The sequence below is a fragment of the Oncorhynchus nerka genome, linkage group LG11, assembly GCF_034236695.1.
Source record: "Oncorhynchus nerka isolate Pitt River linkage group LG11, Oner_Uvic_2.0, whole genome shotgun sequence".
Lineage (NCBI taxonomy): Eukaryota > Metazoa > Chordata > Actinopteri > Salmoniformes > Salmonidae > Oncorhynchus > Oncorhynchus nerka.
The window spans coordinates 23,280,975-23,297,815 of NC_088406.1; the positions used below are offsets into that span (position 1 = coordinate 23,280,975).

At 46.5% G+C, this 16,841-nt stretch overlaps 1 protein-coding gene and 1 pseudogene across 1 annotated transcript; one reads left to right on the plus strand and one right to left on the minus strand.

Moving 5' to 3' along the window:
• The first annotated feature begins 1,188 nt into the window (after nucleotides 1-1,188).
• LOC115137583 (transcription cofactor HES-6-like) lies at nucleotides 1,189-2,989 on the plus strand. The gene is made up of 4 exons (XM_029673900.2): nucleotides 1,189-1,522; nucleotides 1,640-1,726; nucleotides 1,872-1,947; nucleotides 2,096-2,989. The coding sequence occupies exons 1-4, from the start codon at nucleotides 1,439-1,441 to the stop codon at nucleotides 2,557-2,559; spliced, it is 711 nt and encodes a 236-aa protein (XP_029529760.1). The 5' UTR covers nucleotides 1,189-1,438; the 3' UTR covers nucleotides 2,560-2,989.
• A 4,983-nt stretch (nucleotides 2,990-7,972) lies between these two features.
• LOC115137738 (period circadian protein homolog 2-like) overlaps nucleotides 7,973-16,841 on the minus strand; it is a 31,436-nt pseudogene continuing 22,567 nt past the window's right edge.

Consider the following 16,841-nt stretch of genomic DNA (forward strand, 5'->3'; position numbering starts at 1 on the left):
AATAGACAATTGTGCATAAAAGAATAGTGCACACACCCACAACGAAATTTGGCTAATGGATATAAGTCCATTTCTAGACATAACATAGGCTGTTTTTACATTGGCAGCCCAATTCTGATCTTTTTACACTCGTACGTCTTTTGGCCAACCAGATCAGCTCTTTTACCAATAATGATGCAAAAGATCAGAATTGGGCTGCCTCTGTAAACTCAACCATAATAACCGAAATGTTCTTGAAAATAAGCCGGAGTTATTTTGTTAACTGTGTAAGATGAACATTTAAAACTAGGGTCTATTTAGTTTTTTTTTTTTGGTACTTATTTCTTCTGTGCGTTTTAAGGGAATGGGGTATCTGAGAGTGCAGTTGCACCCAAACCAGAAGTCACCAAAGAAGTGAGAGAACAAATGAGGGGCAGGCTAACACCTGTCGCTTTCTTTGGGGAAGGGCCTTTAATTCCCAGTCTGATTCAGTTTAGGCCAAGGGGCCTCCGCCAGCAGCTGCCAACTGAAGGCATCGCGTTACATCGGAGAACCCGCACTGGGGAAATCTTCTGAGCCTTGCACAGGGACATACGAAAAATGGTACTGGGTAGGGCAAGAAAATAAATTGAGAAACATGACCGAGTCTTGAGATAATCAGCAGATTGTCAGGATTTGTAATGAAAAATATATTAAAATGTCTTTTTTTTTTTTTGACACATCTGCATAATATCTCTCTGTGTTATGCCATAAATAGTCCTATTGGCCTACCTAGTGAAATACACTGGACACATTGGAGCTTTGATGACCCACTGAATGGGTAGATAATTTGTGATAGCAGCCTGCACCCCATCCTATTTCCTTTCACAGAATGTAGCCTATAATGTGCAGTTATGGAGGACACAAACAGATGACAAGCTGGAAGATGCCAATAGCTGTCTAATAAACATGTTATAAGTTACATACGTTGTTATTGCCATGCAATGCACTTGTAGGCTACTTTTTTTCTCCAAAATTGTCATTATTTCTTAAACAGTAGCCTAAGTGAATAGCCTACGGTTGATCAATAACAACAAAAAACACTGTCGCCGGATACGCAACCCAAAAGATTACTTGTGACCACTACTGATTCTCACCGCGCAGAAAGGGCTGGCGGAAGACAAAGGAGAGGGCTCTGATTGGCTCTCGCGGTGTGTGCTCTGTTGTCCCCTGGCTAGTGCAGACAAACCACACATTCATATGCAAATTAGTCCTTATAAATACCTACAACAGTTCTATAGTGCCAGCAGTACGTCTCGCGAAGATTGTACAATAATCATAGGGCGTCTCGCCTGTCGTGTATAAATTCTCTCTGACCGGTTCCGTTTGCCAGCTGCTCTCTTTCACGGATCGGGAAAATAGCAGTGGAATACAAAACTGGGATCTCAGACTAACTGCACGGCTCGGGCTCAAAACCAACATGGCCCCCTCGGCTCTGCACATCAAGAACGGATTTGGCATGGATGAGGATGACTACTACGGGATTAATAAAGGGGATAGAAAGGTACCGGACATCTGTGGTTGTTGTGTCGCTGATCCCATTCTATAGAGTAGCCTACCCTAGTAATGCAGTTATTACATTGTTACAACGTACTAACTGGCCTGTGTGTCATTGTTACAGGCTAGAAAACCTTTGGTGGAGAAGAAGAGGCGTGCTCGTATCAATGAGAGTTTGCAGGAGCTTCGGACCTTGCTCGCTGACACCGACGTGAGTTTGGCGCACTTACCCCGCTATAGACTCACCTGGCGCGGCTGCGCTTATTGGCTTGAGCGTAGCCTCTGCAATAATACCGGTCATACAATAGAAGCGAATTAAATCTAATATTTTTCACTTCGTCTCCCCTCGGCTTCAGTCAAAGGTGGAGAATGCAGAGGTTCTGGAGATGACGGTGAAAAAAGTGGAGCACATTCTCAAGGATCGTCCCCAAGGTAAGCAGTGAGCAATGGTACAGACCATTGACCCTTTCCTCCACTCATCAAAGTGCATTTAGGCCCATATCAGGTGCGGTTTAACATATAACGCCCACTGTGGGAGTGCAATTGAATTTCAGTAGGTCTAATTTAATTTCTTCCTCAGAGACTGACATCATGAACCGGGAGGCCAGCGAGAGGTTTGCAGCAGGCTACATCCAGTGCATGCATGAGGTCCATATGTTTGTGTCCAACTGTCCCGGGATAGACGCGACGGTGGCGGCCGAGCTACTGAACCACCTGCTGGAGTGTATGCCATTGAACGAGGACCACTTCCAGGACATGGTTATGGATATAATATCGGACACTTCCAGCAACAACGGCAGCACTTGGCCAGCCGGCGAGGCAGTGAGCGTGGCCCTAGCCTCACCCGGATGCAGAAGTATAGCCAGCGGCTCTTCCTCGGCCCTCTCCCCCGCCGCCTCCAACACCTCCAGTGAGGACCTGTGCTCTGACCTGTACGAGACAGACAGCGAGCACAACCAGCGCGCTACCGATGCACTGGAGAACCAAGAAGCCCAGAACATGCCCACCATCACCTACTCCAAATCAATGTGGAGGCCCTGGTAGTGGCCCGTACTGGTCAACTGTCTGCCTTTGGGATTTAATAGAATAGTTTGGAGTCTACCTGGCCCCAGGCTGTGACATCGTCTGTTACCTGGAAAGCGCATATCGCCGGAAATTCACTTCCTGCTAATACGCAATTGAGAACTGCTCATATTTGTTTTTGTAAATAGCTCATTGTGTATAGAGGATTTGCATAATAAAAAGCTCTTTTAGAAACCGAAATACTTCGGCAATGACTTAAATAGGCTATAAATCTTTTTTTTCCAGTGAAGAAAAAAGGCCATTGGGCGTGTAGCCTATAGTTTTTTCGCCATTTAACCTTCAAGAGAAACGCTTATATTTCCCCCCAGCCACTTGACTCTGTAACAATGTGTAGAATGTTTTGTCCCAAAAAATGTCAATGTGATTAATAAAATAATTTAATGAAAATGACTATCTTCGTGTATAAACTGTGCTTGTTTTTGTTTACACCATCTTACAGAACGACTCAGTGTTATGCAGGTGAGTGAGGACCCAAAAGCGGTTTAACAGAAACAGAGTCTTTTAATGTCCAAAGAACAGGAACAAGACATAACATGACAATACATGACACTCAGAGTAAACCAGTTCAAAGGAATTTCAGGCTAAAATGACTTGACGTCTGTTTGCACAACATTTTAAACAATTGGTAGAGTACCTAATATCACATGGTAATTGAATCGCCCAATTGACAAACATTAAAGCAATTAAGAGGAACTGTAGCCTGAAACATACACTAACAACACGTACAGGCCTCTTACTAGTCAGGTTATTATCCAATTGCTAAAAACGCAGTGAAACAAAATGATAAGCCTATGAAAAGAGGCCAGTGCCACACTCCCATAATCAAAATCCTGTGTTCGAGGCATGTTATTAATTCATTATTTTTTAAAGCACATGGAAACAGTCCATAAATAATGCAGAAGTCAATATTGAAAGATACATTTGTGATAGGCCTGTAATAAAACATGAGCGAGCGATTCCATAATCATCTCATTTCAGTCGAATAAATAAGGTCTGTATCGCGTCCAGTTCAGCCACGTTCAATTTCTAAATCTCTTCCCCACAGGCGTCCTCTCCCCCCCAGGCGTCCTCTCCTAGAGTACAAAGGCGCGCTTCGCGTCCTGTGCGCACATGAAAGGTTCCGCTAGTGCAGTGGAAAGCAACGCCAATACCTGGTTAAAGTCGCACCTCTGATGTCCCTGCCACACCAAGTGTCACTGGTAACACGTCAGGTACAATGGTTGCCATATTCTACAGATTCTACAGAGCAACGTTAGATCCTGTCCACGGTCGCTTGTTTTAATCGGCACCACCACTACAGTTACTTGACATAATTTTAAAAGGCACTTTGCTGTACGATTCTAATCACCATATACCTAAATCTTGACTTGAAATAACGTGTGCCCAAAGTAGCCTACAAAGTGCTGCGCGCTTCCATTTCCAATGCATCCTATAGTAACGCGAAACCATAATAATTGCGAGCAGCTTTCCAAAGCCATTAGCCTACTTGGCCCGTTAACCATGAAACCGCAATCGGGTTACCTGCGTATCGACTACGGATAGGAACATGTCAGGCCTGCCTATGGGCTAGATAGACTAGGCTATCATACATAGCTCACCGTGGAATATGAACACAAGATCAACATCTTTTGCTCATCGATTTGCTTAGACCGACAAGTTTAATTCACAAGTACAATAAACTGACTGGGCACTAATGAGTGCCACCAATAAAGATGATAACAGGAAAACCATTGATGGGTGGCTGGGTGATTTTGCAACAACGGGCACTTTTGGCATTTCTTACATAAAATAAAAACGTTTACTGAAAAATACATTCATTACGGTGTTAATTTCTTGTCAAATCGACATTAATAGATTTACAGACTGTTGTCAGCTTTTGATGAAGGAATGGCTGACAAGTCGGATTAGCGTTGAGCAGCCGCAGGGGGCTGTTCACACCTGTGCCACGAATTTGACGAGGTGTGAACAGCGGGCATGGAAGCAGAGGATACACTGATCAAAGCTTTGGATCGGCAGGCTACCATTTGACAGAATGGCGACAAAGTCGGGGAGTTGAAAGATACTGACACAGACACAGTAGCCTATATTTTTGGTTCACCTTTGCACCTGTCAAATGAAATTTTTAAAGAAATGTGGGCCGAAAGAATGACAAAACAAAGAACTTAGGCTATAACAAAACTATTATATAGATAGTTTATTATAAGACCAATTCATAGACATTTGTAATGTATCATGAGCCATTTTCCCCATTAGTTTCCCAAAGCCCGTTGTTGCTTGGTAAACCCATAGTCCCAAATGTGCATAAAGCAATCTGTTGCAGCAATCTGTTGCATCAAAACAGGGAACCCGGGCCTGTTTCCCATCATTATCCTAATGGCGCACCATCACCATTCATCTCAAATCACATATGACATGTCGACGACATTACACAATTAGTTTTAGCGATCCGTGTATGACAAGGGCATCAGCTGAGGATTCGTGACGGTGAATTTGAATTCCGGGGTTGAAGGTTAGTGGCCGGTGTCAGTTGACATGGGGATTTCAAACGTGAATGAGAGCATATGGCTTTGATACGGATCCCCTGGGACTCCCATTCCATCCTTGGATGCGTCTCTCCTATCAACTGTCTGACTGAAGAACAATCACTGATCTAACAACAGAACGCCTCAGCCTAGCCCTTCATCCGCTCTGACTTTCCCTGATCTGTTTGATGTTTTCACACGCACAACACTCATAAACAGATCATCCTCCCATTGACTACACTGATTTGAGTCAGAGGAGCCGATCTGTCGATATTCGAAATTGCCTGCTGCTTTTGAACAATAGTCACACAATCTTACCATCTGAGTTTTGGCCTTCTTCATCAGCTTCCAGCCTTAAAATGTTATTATAGCCCACATTCAAGTAAAATATAGAGTGAAAACCCCATGGACCACCATCACAACAAAACAAACCCTTACCTGTCCAGATGAATTAACACTAGGGGGAAAGCGCCTACAAAATAGTAATGAACTGTGCTAAAATATCAGCTTCTCAAAGTAGCAGTGAGACAAATATACACTGTGTACAAAACATTTAGAACACCTGCTCCTTCCATGACATAGACTGACCAGGTGAATCAAGGTGAACGCTATGATCCCTTATTGATGTCACCTGTTAAATCCACTTCAATCAGTGTAGATAAAGGGGAGGAGACAGGTTAAAGAATGATTTTTAAGCCTTGAGTGTGTGTGCCATTCAGAGGATGAATGGGAAAGACAAAATATTTAAGTACCTTTTAAAGGGGTATGGTAGTTTTAATTTGTTTATTTATTTAACCACGCAAGTCAGTTTAGAACAAATTCTTATTTACAATGACGGCCTACCCTGGCCAAACCCTAACCAGGACAACGCTGGGCCAATTGTGCGCCGCCCTATGGGACTCCCGCTCACGGCCGGTTGCCAGGCAGACTGATTTTGCCAGGCATTAAAAAAACAATTCAATCTATTTTAGAATAAGGCTATAACGTAACAAAATGTGGAAAAAGTAAAGGGGTCTGAATACTTCCTGAATGCACTGTATGTGTCTGAATTTCCCTGTTTTGTTCAAGTCTGACTGCCAGGGGCGGACTGGGACGACAAATCGTCCCTGGCCTTTTCTGACACGCAGACCATTTTTTCCTGAGTCCCCCTCCTCTTCCTCCATATCAGGAAAGTCCTCCTCGATAAAGGCTGAGGCCGAGTCTTCACAGTACAAACATCCTGATAAAATTCAAGGATGCGTGTAGGTTAGTACAGTATTGACCCACATGACGACATAGGCACATCTGTGTGTGTGTGTACGTGTGCATGTGTGTTTGAGTGGGAGGTAAATTTGTTTGTGTGTGAGAGGTGTGTGTGAAGCCAGATGTTTGACATACCTTGACGTTGATGGCCTTGGGCAGAACCCCCATCCTCACCCAGGGCTGTTCCTTCACTAGCTCCCTCCGCTGGACAGAGGAGAAATGTGGCTGGCTCTTCTGCATCAGTCTCAGTCTCTGCTGGTCCTCCCTCAACACATTCTGGATGTCCCTGTTCACACAGAGAGAAAGCTCTGTTAGAAATGATTAACAACTGTGCTTCTCATCTACTTAGCTATTCTTCATAGTGTTACCAACATGGGTTTTTGAATGAGCTAATAGCCAATTACATCATTTTTTGTATTTGTAATTTTTTTTTAGCAGACACTCTTATCCAGAGCGACCTACAGGAGCAATTAGGGTTAAGTGCCTTGCTCAAGGGCACATCGACAGAATATTGTCGGCTCATGGATTTTCAGGAAACTCCAAAGATAACATGCACTAGTCTAGGTCAGTAGAAATAATTGTCTGTATAATTTGGAGTTATTCTGTTAGTAGAACTGAGGTCTAATGACCAACATAGTGAAACATTGTTTTGTCACAAGCTACTAACAAAAAAGGAGGTAATTATAAGCAAAGAGCAAGTAAACATTAATTTAATTTCAGCCTTTGATAACATCTTCCAGCAAGATCAAATAAGAACAGTATTAAAATACCAATCAAGAACCATTTCTAAGAAAAACATCCTCACAATGACCCCATTCTGCTATTGGTTGGTGGTCCTGTCAATGACTCACCGTGAGGGCATGTGATAGGTCATTATGATGATAAGACACAGTGTTGCAGTTTGGTTGGGCAAGGTGAGGTATGGATGACTGCTGTGTTTGTACTGACCGTTCATGCTGCCAGAGTGACTGCTGGACGTTCGTTCCCCTGCCGTTGAACCCAGAACCAGAGCAGGCAATATAAACGGCCAATATACCATGGCTATTGGCTGTTTCCAGGCACGCCATGTGGCTGCCCTTAGCCGTGGTATATTGGCCATATACACCCCCCCCCCCCCGGGCCTTATTGCTTAAATTTATAACACATCCTCTCCTCTTCTATAACAGGTGTCTCGCCTGCTGTAGGGTCCTCCTCAGGCTGAGCTACCAGACTCTTCTCTGCTGCTATACTGCTCCCTGGAGCCCCACTATGGGGTGCCATGCTGTCCTCTAGCTGCAGCAGGTTGAGCTGCAGGGGAGAGCTGCAGCGACACTCAAACAGTGGGGGAGACGTAGCCGGCTCCCGGCCAGTGGAGGAAGGGATGGAGCAGCGGGACACTGCCCCATCTCTGGTATCCATGGCCGGGGCTTTTGGTGGGGTAGGAATCTTGGGGGACAAACTGAGCCTGCAGTGGGAAGGAGGGCTGGCATGGGGGGTTGGTCAGGAAAGAAGGAAGGTGCTGCGGCTATTTGACCAATCTGTCCTATCTGTCCCATTTGTCCCATTTGTCCCATTTGTCCCATCTGAGGGAATAGGCAGTTGGGCACAAGGGGGGTGACGATAGGGGCAGGTTATGGCGTAGCAGTGGGTGGAGCCTGGCTGCTCTGGCCCTCCCCAAAGCCAATGGAGACAGTGGGGTCAGGGCGAGTGATCTGGGCAGGGGTGGTAGGGGCAGCAGGGTAGCCTGACAGGGGTAGCCTGGCACCATGGCAGGGTAGGGCACAGAGAAGGCCTGGAACTGGGAGACTTGAAATGGGGACCAGGGCGTCCGTTTCAGGCCCTGCAGGGGATGGTGGGGTTTACAGTGGAGTCAGGACACTTCACACGGGGCTTCTTGGATTTCTTATTTCGACTGCCCATCTTGGCTGCAGCGGGGGAGGTGCCTGCCCGTGCTCTGTTTAGCAACGTCCCCACTTCCTTCGGCTTCCGAGGAGAGAAGACACACAACACAGTCAGTCAAGAATATCTATGAGATGGATCTTATCGTCTATCTCAGATGTTCCCAAAGCCAAATTTCCACAATGCTGTGTGTATGTAACTATGCATTTTGCTTACCCTGGGTGTTGGTCAGACCTCTCGGTCTGTGCAGGTACGTGGAGCAGTCTTTCTGGAAGTTTCTGGAGTTGCGGAGTTCCTTACAGCGGGTCAGAAAGGCTTCCTCCTCCTGGTGTGTGCACTGACAACACCTGCTTGGTCAGCCTCAGCCTTTTAAAGGCCTCCTTCTCCTGGGTGGGCGGGGATACCACACTGACTAGCAGCGGTGGAGGGGCGGGACTCTCAGCAATCTCTGGAGAGGTCAATCACAGGAAACAGCCAATTAGAATGAAACCTAATACAGTGTGTGTGTGTATGCTCACTAGATTCTGTCTGGCGTTTCTTGTCTCCTACATGGACGATGGTGCTGCTATAAAATCAAATCAAAATCCAATCACATTTTATTTGTCACATACACATGGTTAGCAGATGTTAATGCGAGTGTAGCGAAATGCTTGTGCGTCTAGTTCCGACAATGCAGTAATAACCAACAAGTAATTTAACTAACAATTCCAAAACTACTGTCTTATACACAGTGTAAGGGGATAAAGAATATGTACATAAAGATATATGAATGAGTGATGGTACAGAGCAGCATAGGCAAGATACAGTAGATGGTATCGAGTACAGTATATACATATGAGATGAGTATGTAAACAAAGTGGCATAGTTAAAGTGGCTAGTGATACATGTATTACATAAGGATGCAGTAGATGATATAGAGTACAGTATATACGTATGCATATGAGATGAATAATGTAGGGTATGTAAACATTATATTAGGTAGCATTGTTTAAAGTGGCTAGTGATATATTTTACATAATTTCCCATCAATTCCCATTATTAAAGTGGCTGGAGTTGAGTCAGTGTCAGTGTGTTGGCAGCAGCCACTCAATGTTAGTGGTGGCTGTTTAACAGTCTGATGGCCTTGAGATAGAAGCTGTTTTTCAGTCTCTCGGTCCCAGCTTTGATGCACCTGTACTGACCTCGCCTTCTGGATGATAGCGGGGTGAACAGGCAGTGGCTCGGGTTGTCCTTGATGATCTTTATGGCCTTCCTGTAACATTGGGTGGTGTAGGTGTCCTGGAGGGCAGGTAGTTTGCCCCCGGTGATGCGTTGTGCAGACCTCACTACCCTCTGGAGAGCCTTACGGTTGTGGGCGGAGCAGTTGCCGTACCAGGCGGTGATACAGCTCGCCAGGATGCTCTCGATTGTGCATCTGTAGAAGTTTGTGAGTGCTTTTGGTGACAAGCCGAATTTCTGAGGTTGAAGAGGCGCTGCTGCGCCTTCTTCACGATGCTGTCTGTGTGAGTGGACCAATTCAGTTTGTCTGTGATGTGTATGCCGAGGAACTTAAAACTTACTACCCTCTCCACTACTGTTCCATCGATGTGGATGGGGGGGTGTTCCCTCTGCTGTTTCCTGAAGTCCACAATCATCTCCTTAGTTTTGTTGACGTTGAGTGTGAGGTTATTTTCCTGACACCACACTCCGAGGGCCCTCACCTCCTCCCTGTAGGCTGTCTCGTCGTTGTTGGTAATCAAGCCTACCACTGTTGTGTCGTCCGCAAACTTGATGATTGAGTTGGAGGCGTGCGTGGCCACGCAGTCGTGGGTGAACAGGGAGTGCAGGAGAGGGCTCAGAACGCACCCTTGTGGGGCCCCAGTGTTGAGGATCAGCGGGGTGGAGATGTTGTTGCCTACCCTCACCACCTGGGGGCGGCCCGTCAGGAAGTCCAGTACCCAGTTGCACAGGGCGGGGTCGAGACCCAGGGTCTCGAGCTTGATGACGAGCTTGGAGGGCACTATGGTGTTGAATGCCGAGCTGTAGTCGATGAACAGCATTCTCACATAGGTATTCCTCTTGTCCAGATGGGTTAGGGCAGTCTGACACGTCTGGGCCTGCAGCCTTGCAAGGGTTGACACGTTTAAATGTTTTACTCACCTCGGCTGCAGTGAAGGAGAGTCCGCATGTTTTCGTTGCGGGCCGTGTCAGTGGCACTGTATTGTCCTCAAAGCGGGAAAAAAAGTTATTTAGTCTGCCTGGGAGCAAGACATCCTGGTCCGTGACTGGGCTGGTATAGCTACAATGGCTGGGGATTGACACCACGCTCTCAGCCTTGCTGGGCAGAGCCAGGGGCCCTCCCTCCCTCCCAACACTTGGGCGGCACCAGAGGAAAGCTTCTTAGGGGCCTTCATAGACAGGCCTGGATCTGAAGGACAAGAGGGTGAAGAAGACACTGCTATTAGTTATGCTCACACATCAAGCTTTAGAGTGATTGTTTCTATGGAACGTTTAGCAGTGTGATGGAGATATTGTATATACCTTGTGAGACCTGCAGACACTGTCCAGACAGCTGATATGCTGGTAGGAGTAGACAGTCTGGTCACTATAGGTGACCTACTCCACACTGGCAGCAGCGGTAGCAGTAATGTCCTTGACCAGCAGAGGAGGCACTGCTGAGTCCTTCAGAAACGTCACAGGACTCTTCAGCTGCTAAGCTCCAGCTGGAGACACACATCTGTTAGCAAAGACACACTCTCACAGACATGTGCATATACACACACAAGCATTTACAAGCTCAAAACCGTCAATATTCTCCAACACACACACCACTTACTGTCTGTGGTTTTCCTGTATTCAGGTTTGGAGGGAGAGTAGACCTGCTGGTTCTGACTCTTCAACATGTGGACCCCTTTACAGATCTCCTGGAATGTTTTCTGTAACACACACAGATAGAGATGGTGTGAGTGGGGAAGAGAAACAGAGCAAGCAGAGAAAATTATGAGACATTGATTTAGAATACTGAAAACAACCAGGGAAGAAATGCAGAGTGTGGCATCAACTCACCAGCTTGGATTTACCTGGTTCCTCAACCATACTCCTGTTCTCAAGGGCGTTCCCGTTGGTCTCGCTAGGCCACCCCATACTCAGCAGCTGCTCGTGGAAACCATTGCTGCCATGGCTACCGTAACCAATGGAGCCCATGTTATGGATCGGTTGTAGGAGGAAAAGTGTTGTTATAGAAACACACAGAGGATAGTGCCATGTGAGATGAATAATGTGAATTGTAAAGTGTGTGTGTGTGTGTGTGTATCTGTGTGCTGACCTACAGCAGCAGTCTGTGGATCCACTCAGTTATCTCCTGGATGTCAGAGTCCATTAACTTCCTCTCTGTGACGATAGGTACTGCAAACACGTCTTCATTTACCGGACCCCTGAAACATCATAGACACAATGTCAAATTACATTTCAAAACACGGGTGCATAACTGACACTCCAGTGATGTCTAACTGGCCTGATATAGTTTTCATGTGTCACTACCGATAATTTGTGTGTGTGTGTGACTCATTTGCAGACTTTGTGCCTGCCGATGTCAAAGGCTCCAGGGGTTGATGAAGCTGGACCAGCTGGTATCTATGATGACATACTCGCTATTCCGCGCACAGAACCGGTTTGAGTGGTCAAAAAGCTGTTCCACGTACTACAGAACTGTTAGAGAGACAGACAGGGTATAGGAGTGTGTAATTCGATGCTTTCTACCCCTGTATGTTTTTGGCTACATAAAAGGGTTGGGTCGATTTCTTTTCAACTCTTATTTAAATTCCAAGAGAACTGGCCTCCCCAGTGGCGCAGCAGTCTAAGGCACTGAGAGAAACTCCCCAAATACAGGTGTGCCAAGCTTGTATTGTTATACCCAAGGCTGCTAAAGGCGTTCAACAAAGTACTGAGTAGGACTCCAGAGTGGCACAGCGGTCTAAAGCACTGCATCGCTAGAGGCGTCACTACAGATGTGGGTTTGATCCAGGGCTGTGTCGCAGCCGGACGCGACCAGGAGACACATGAGGCTGTACGCAATTGGCCCAGCGTTGTCCGGGTTAGGGAAGGGTTTGGCAGGCTGGGATGTCCTTGTCCCATCGTGCTCTAGCCACATTTGTTGCAGGCTGGGCACATGCACGCTGACACGGTCGCCAGGTGTACTGAGTTTCCTCCGACACATTTGTGCCGCTGGCTTCCGGTGTTAAGCGAGTAGTGTGTCAAGAAGCAGTACAGCTTGGCACGGTCTTGTTTCGGAGGATGCATGGCTCTCAACCTTTGCCTTTCCCGAATCTGTAAGGGAGTTGCAGCGATGGGACAAGACTGTAACTTCCAATTAGAGATCACAAAATTGGGGATAAATAGGGATAGAAAATACCAACAAAAACACCCCCATTCACACATTGAGTCTAAACTTACTTTAGTTATATAGGGTCTGTTTTGAAAGTAATACTAAATCAACCAATCAGATCGGTCTGAATCAAAGAGAGTCTCACTCTTGCGGTGGATGGCCAGCATGATTGGCCGGTCACTGGGGTGCAGGTGCAGCAGAACACGGGTTCCAAACAGGTCCTGGGGGAGGTACCCCAATAATGGAACAGCCCCGAGGGACACATCAGAGGTTACGATTACACAAACAACATCCCTACACATTATTACAGACAGGGACACTAGAAGTGCACATCAGCCTTGCACTCAAACAGATGAGGGGTTGTGTATGATTGTTTATGACCTCACTTCTCGTTCATGTCCTGGAACACACAGCTGTGTGTGTGTTGTGGTAAAGATGCGCTTGTCATAAGGGATCCTGGGGGCTGGGGAGGAAAACAGGAATGATGTGAAAATGAAAGGCTGTGTAGAGTGTGTGTCACGAGTGTCGTTGGAAGAAGTGGACCAGAGTGCAGCGTGGTGTGCGTACATTTATCTTTTTATTTAAAATGTCGCCAACAAAAAGCTTACAGGGCTAAGTGCCACTAACAAAGTTAACCTGTTACTACTACCCCCTACTTTTTTGAACATTCTGTTAAAAATCGCGCAACATTTCAGCGCCCTGCTACTCATGCCAGGAATATAGTATATGCATATGATTAGTATGTGTGGATAGAAAACACTCAGACGTTATTAAAACTGGTTAAATCACGGCTGTGGCTATAACATAACGTGCGTTTCATCGGAAAGCAAAGGAAAATCTGATCACTGAAAATGGAAAAATATATCCCTGCGCGACTTGAACCAATTGATAAAGGTGAACCACAATTAATGGGGCTGAGGTTGCAGTACCTACAGCTTCCACATGGTGTCTAGAGTCTTGTCATTTGCCTACTATTTGTTTCTTGGTCAAACAGATGCAAGGCAGCGCAGTTCTTCAGGTCTCGGACCGGATATTTTGGTTGAGTTTCTACCCGGACATTTTTCCAGACGGACAGCTATAGAATATACTTCGTCTTGTGATTAATTTGATCGCTTATTTTAACGTTTACTAATACCTAAAGTTGCATTACAAAAGTATTTCGAAGTGTTTTGTGAAAGTTTATCGTCGACTTTTTGAATTTTAAAAAATAACGTTACGTTATGAAACGCTTTTTTTTCCGTTTATCACACAGTCTACATATAACGATATCTAGGCTATATATGGACCGATTTAATCGAAAAAAAGACCCAATAGTGATTATGGGACATCTAGGAGTGCCAACAAAGAAGATAGTCAAAGGTAATGAATGTTTTCTATTTTATTGTGCGGTTTGTGTAGCGCCGAATATGCTAATTATTTTGTTTACGTCCCCTGCGGGTCTTTTGTGGTGTTACATGCTATCAGATAATAGCTTCTCATGCTTTCGCCGAAAAGCATTTTAAAAATCTGACTTGTTGCTTGGATTCACAACGAGTGTAGCTTTAATTTAATACCCTGCATGTGTATTTTAATGAACGTTTGAGTTTGAACTAATACTATTAGCATTTAGCGTAGCGCATTTGCATTTCCAGAGCTCTGGATGGGACGCAAGCGTCTCAGTAGGAGCAAGAGGTTAACTACCCACAACGAAAGGAGGGAAAAAGGGCTACCTAAGTATGGTTCCCAATCAGAGACAACGATAGACAGCTCTCCATGATTGAGAACCATACCCAACCAAAACATAGAAACACAAAATCATAGAAAACAAAACATAGAATGCCCACCCCAAATCGCACCCTGACCAAACCAAATAGAGACATAAAAAGGCTCTAAGGTCAGGGCGTGACAGTACCCCCCCCACCAAAGGTGCGGACTCCGGGCGCAAAACCTGAACCTATAGGGGAGGGTCTGGATGGGCATCTATCCGTGGTGGCGGCTCAGGTGTGGGACGCAGACCCCGCTCCACCACTGGCTCACCCCACTTTGGTGGCACCTCTGGTGCGGGGACCCTCCTCGCAGACCCCGGACTGGGGACCGTCGCTGGGGGCTCCGGACTGGGGACCGTCGCTGGGGGCTCCGGACTGTGGACCGGCGCTGGAGGCTCCGGACTGGAGGCCATCGTTGGAGGCTTCGTGCCATGACTCCTCACTGGAGGCTTCGTGCCCTGGATCATCACTGGAGGCTTCGTGCCCTGGATCATCACTGGAGGCTTCCTGCCATGGATCATCACTGGAGGCCAGGTGCGTAGAGCTGGCACAGGACGCACCGAGCTGGAGAGACGCACTGGAGGCCTGGTGTGTAGAGCTGGCACAGGGCTTACCGGGCTGGGCAGACGTACAGGAGACCGGGTGCGTGGAGCTGGCACAGGATATACTGGGCCGTGGAGATGCACCGGAGGTCTGGAGCGCAGAGCTGGCACAACCCATCCTGGCTGGATGCTCACCCTAGCCCGGCAACTGTGGGGCGCTGGAACAGGACGCACTGGGCTGTGGATGCGTACCGGTGACACAGTACGTGTAACCGCAAAGCATGGTGCCTGAAGGGTCACATGCTCCTCAAAGCGACTGTCTTGCTCCAGACTCCAACCCCTCCAAACGCTTTCATCCCTCTCCACTGCCAACCTTTCCTCGCTCAAACGGTCCAAGAATTCCTCCTTGGTCTCGGACTCACCCCTCAGCACCGACGCCCACGTCATCTGCACCCCCCCAAAAAATATTTTGGGGCTGCCTCTCAGGTTTCCGTCATGTCCTCTCGTCCTGACCACGCTGCTTGGTCCGTTTGTGGTGGGTAGTTCTGTCACAGGTGTCGTTGGAATAAGTGGACCGAAGTGCAGCGTGGTGAGCGTACATTTCTCTTTTTATTTAAAATGTCGCCAACAAAACAAGAAATGAAAAACAACCGTGAAGCTTACAGGGCTAAGTGCCACTACCCACAACGGAAGGAGGGAAAAAGGGCTACCTAAGTATGGTTCCCGATCAGAGACAACGATAGACAGCTGTCCCTGATTGAGAACCATACCCGGCCAAAACATAGAAACACAAAATCATAGAAAACAAAACATAGAATGCCCACCCCAAATCACACCCTGACCAAACCAAATAGAGACATAAAAAGGCTCTCTAAGGTCAGGGCGTGACAGTGTGTGTGTGTGTGTGTGTGTTAGGGTGTGAATGGGCATTAGGATGGAATGTATGTGTATTCTAGTATGTGTATGAGACTCACTGCAATACGACAGTGCTGAGAGAGACACAGAGATCACAGAGAGGGTCTGTATGTGTCTTACCATCATAGCCGGAGTATACCCTCTCAGCCAGTAGCAGGCAGCAGGACTGTTCCTCAGCCAGAACAATAAATCACACATACATACAGTGCCTTCGGAAAGTATTCAGACCCCTTGACTTTTTTCACATTTTCTTAGGTTACAGCCTTATTCTGAAATGGATTACATATATATATATATATATATATATATTCTCATTAATCTACACACAATACCGCATAATGACAAGGGAAAAATATGTTTTTAGAAATGTTTGCTAATTTATAAAAAATAAAAAATAAACTGAAATATCACATTTACACAAGTATTCAGACCCTTTACGCAGTACTTTGTTGAAGCACCTTTGGCAGTGATTACAGCCTCGAGTCTTCTTGGGTATGACGCTACAAGCTTGGCACACCTGTATTTGTGGAGTTTCTCTTATTCTTCTCTGCAAATCCTCTCAAGCTCTTTCAGGTTAGATGGGGAGCGTTGCTGCACAGCTATTTTCAGGTCTCTCCAGAGATGTTCAATCGGGTTCAAGTCCGGGCTCTGGCTGGGCCACTCAAGGACATTCAGAGACTTGTCCCAAAGCTACTGCTGCATTATCTTGGCTGTGTGCTTAGGGTCATTGTCCTGTTGGAAGGTGAACCATCGCCCCAGTCTGAGATCTTGAGCGCTCGAGGAGGAGGTTTTCATTAAGGACCTCTCTGTACTTTGCTCCGTTCATCTTTGCCTCGATCCTGACTAGTCTCCCAGTCCCTGCCGCTGAAAAACATCCCCACATCACCGCCATGCTTCACCATAGGGATGGAGCCCGGTTTCTTCCAGATGTGACATTGGCATTCAGGCTAAAGAGTTCTATCTTGGTTTCATCAGACCAGAGAATCTTGTTTCTCATGGTCTGAGAGTCTTTAGGTGCCTTTTGGCAAACTCCAAG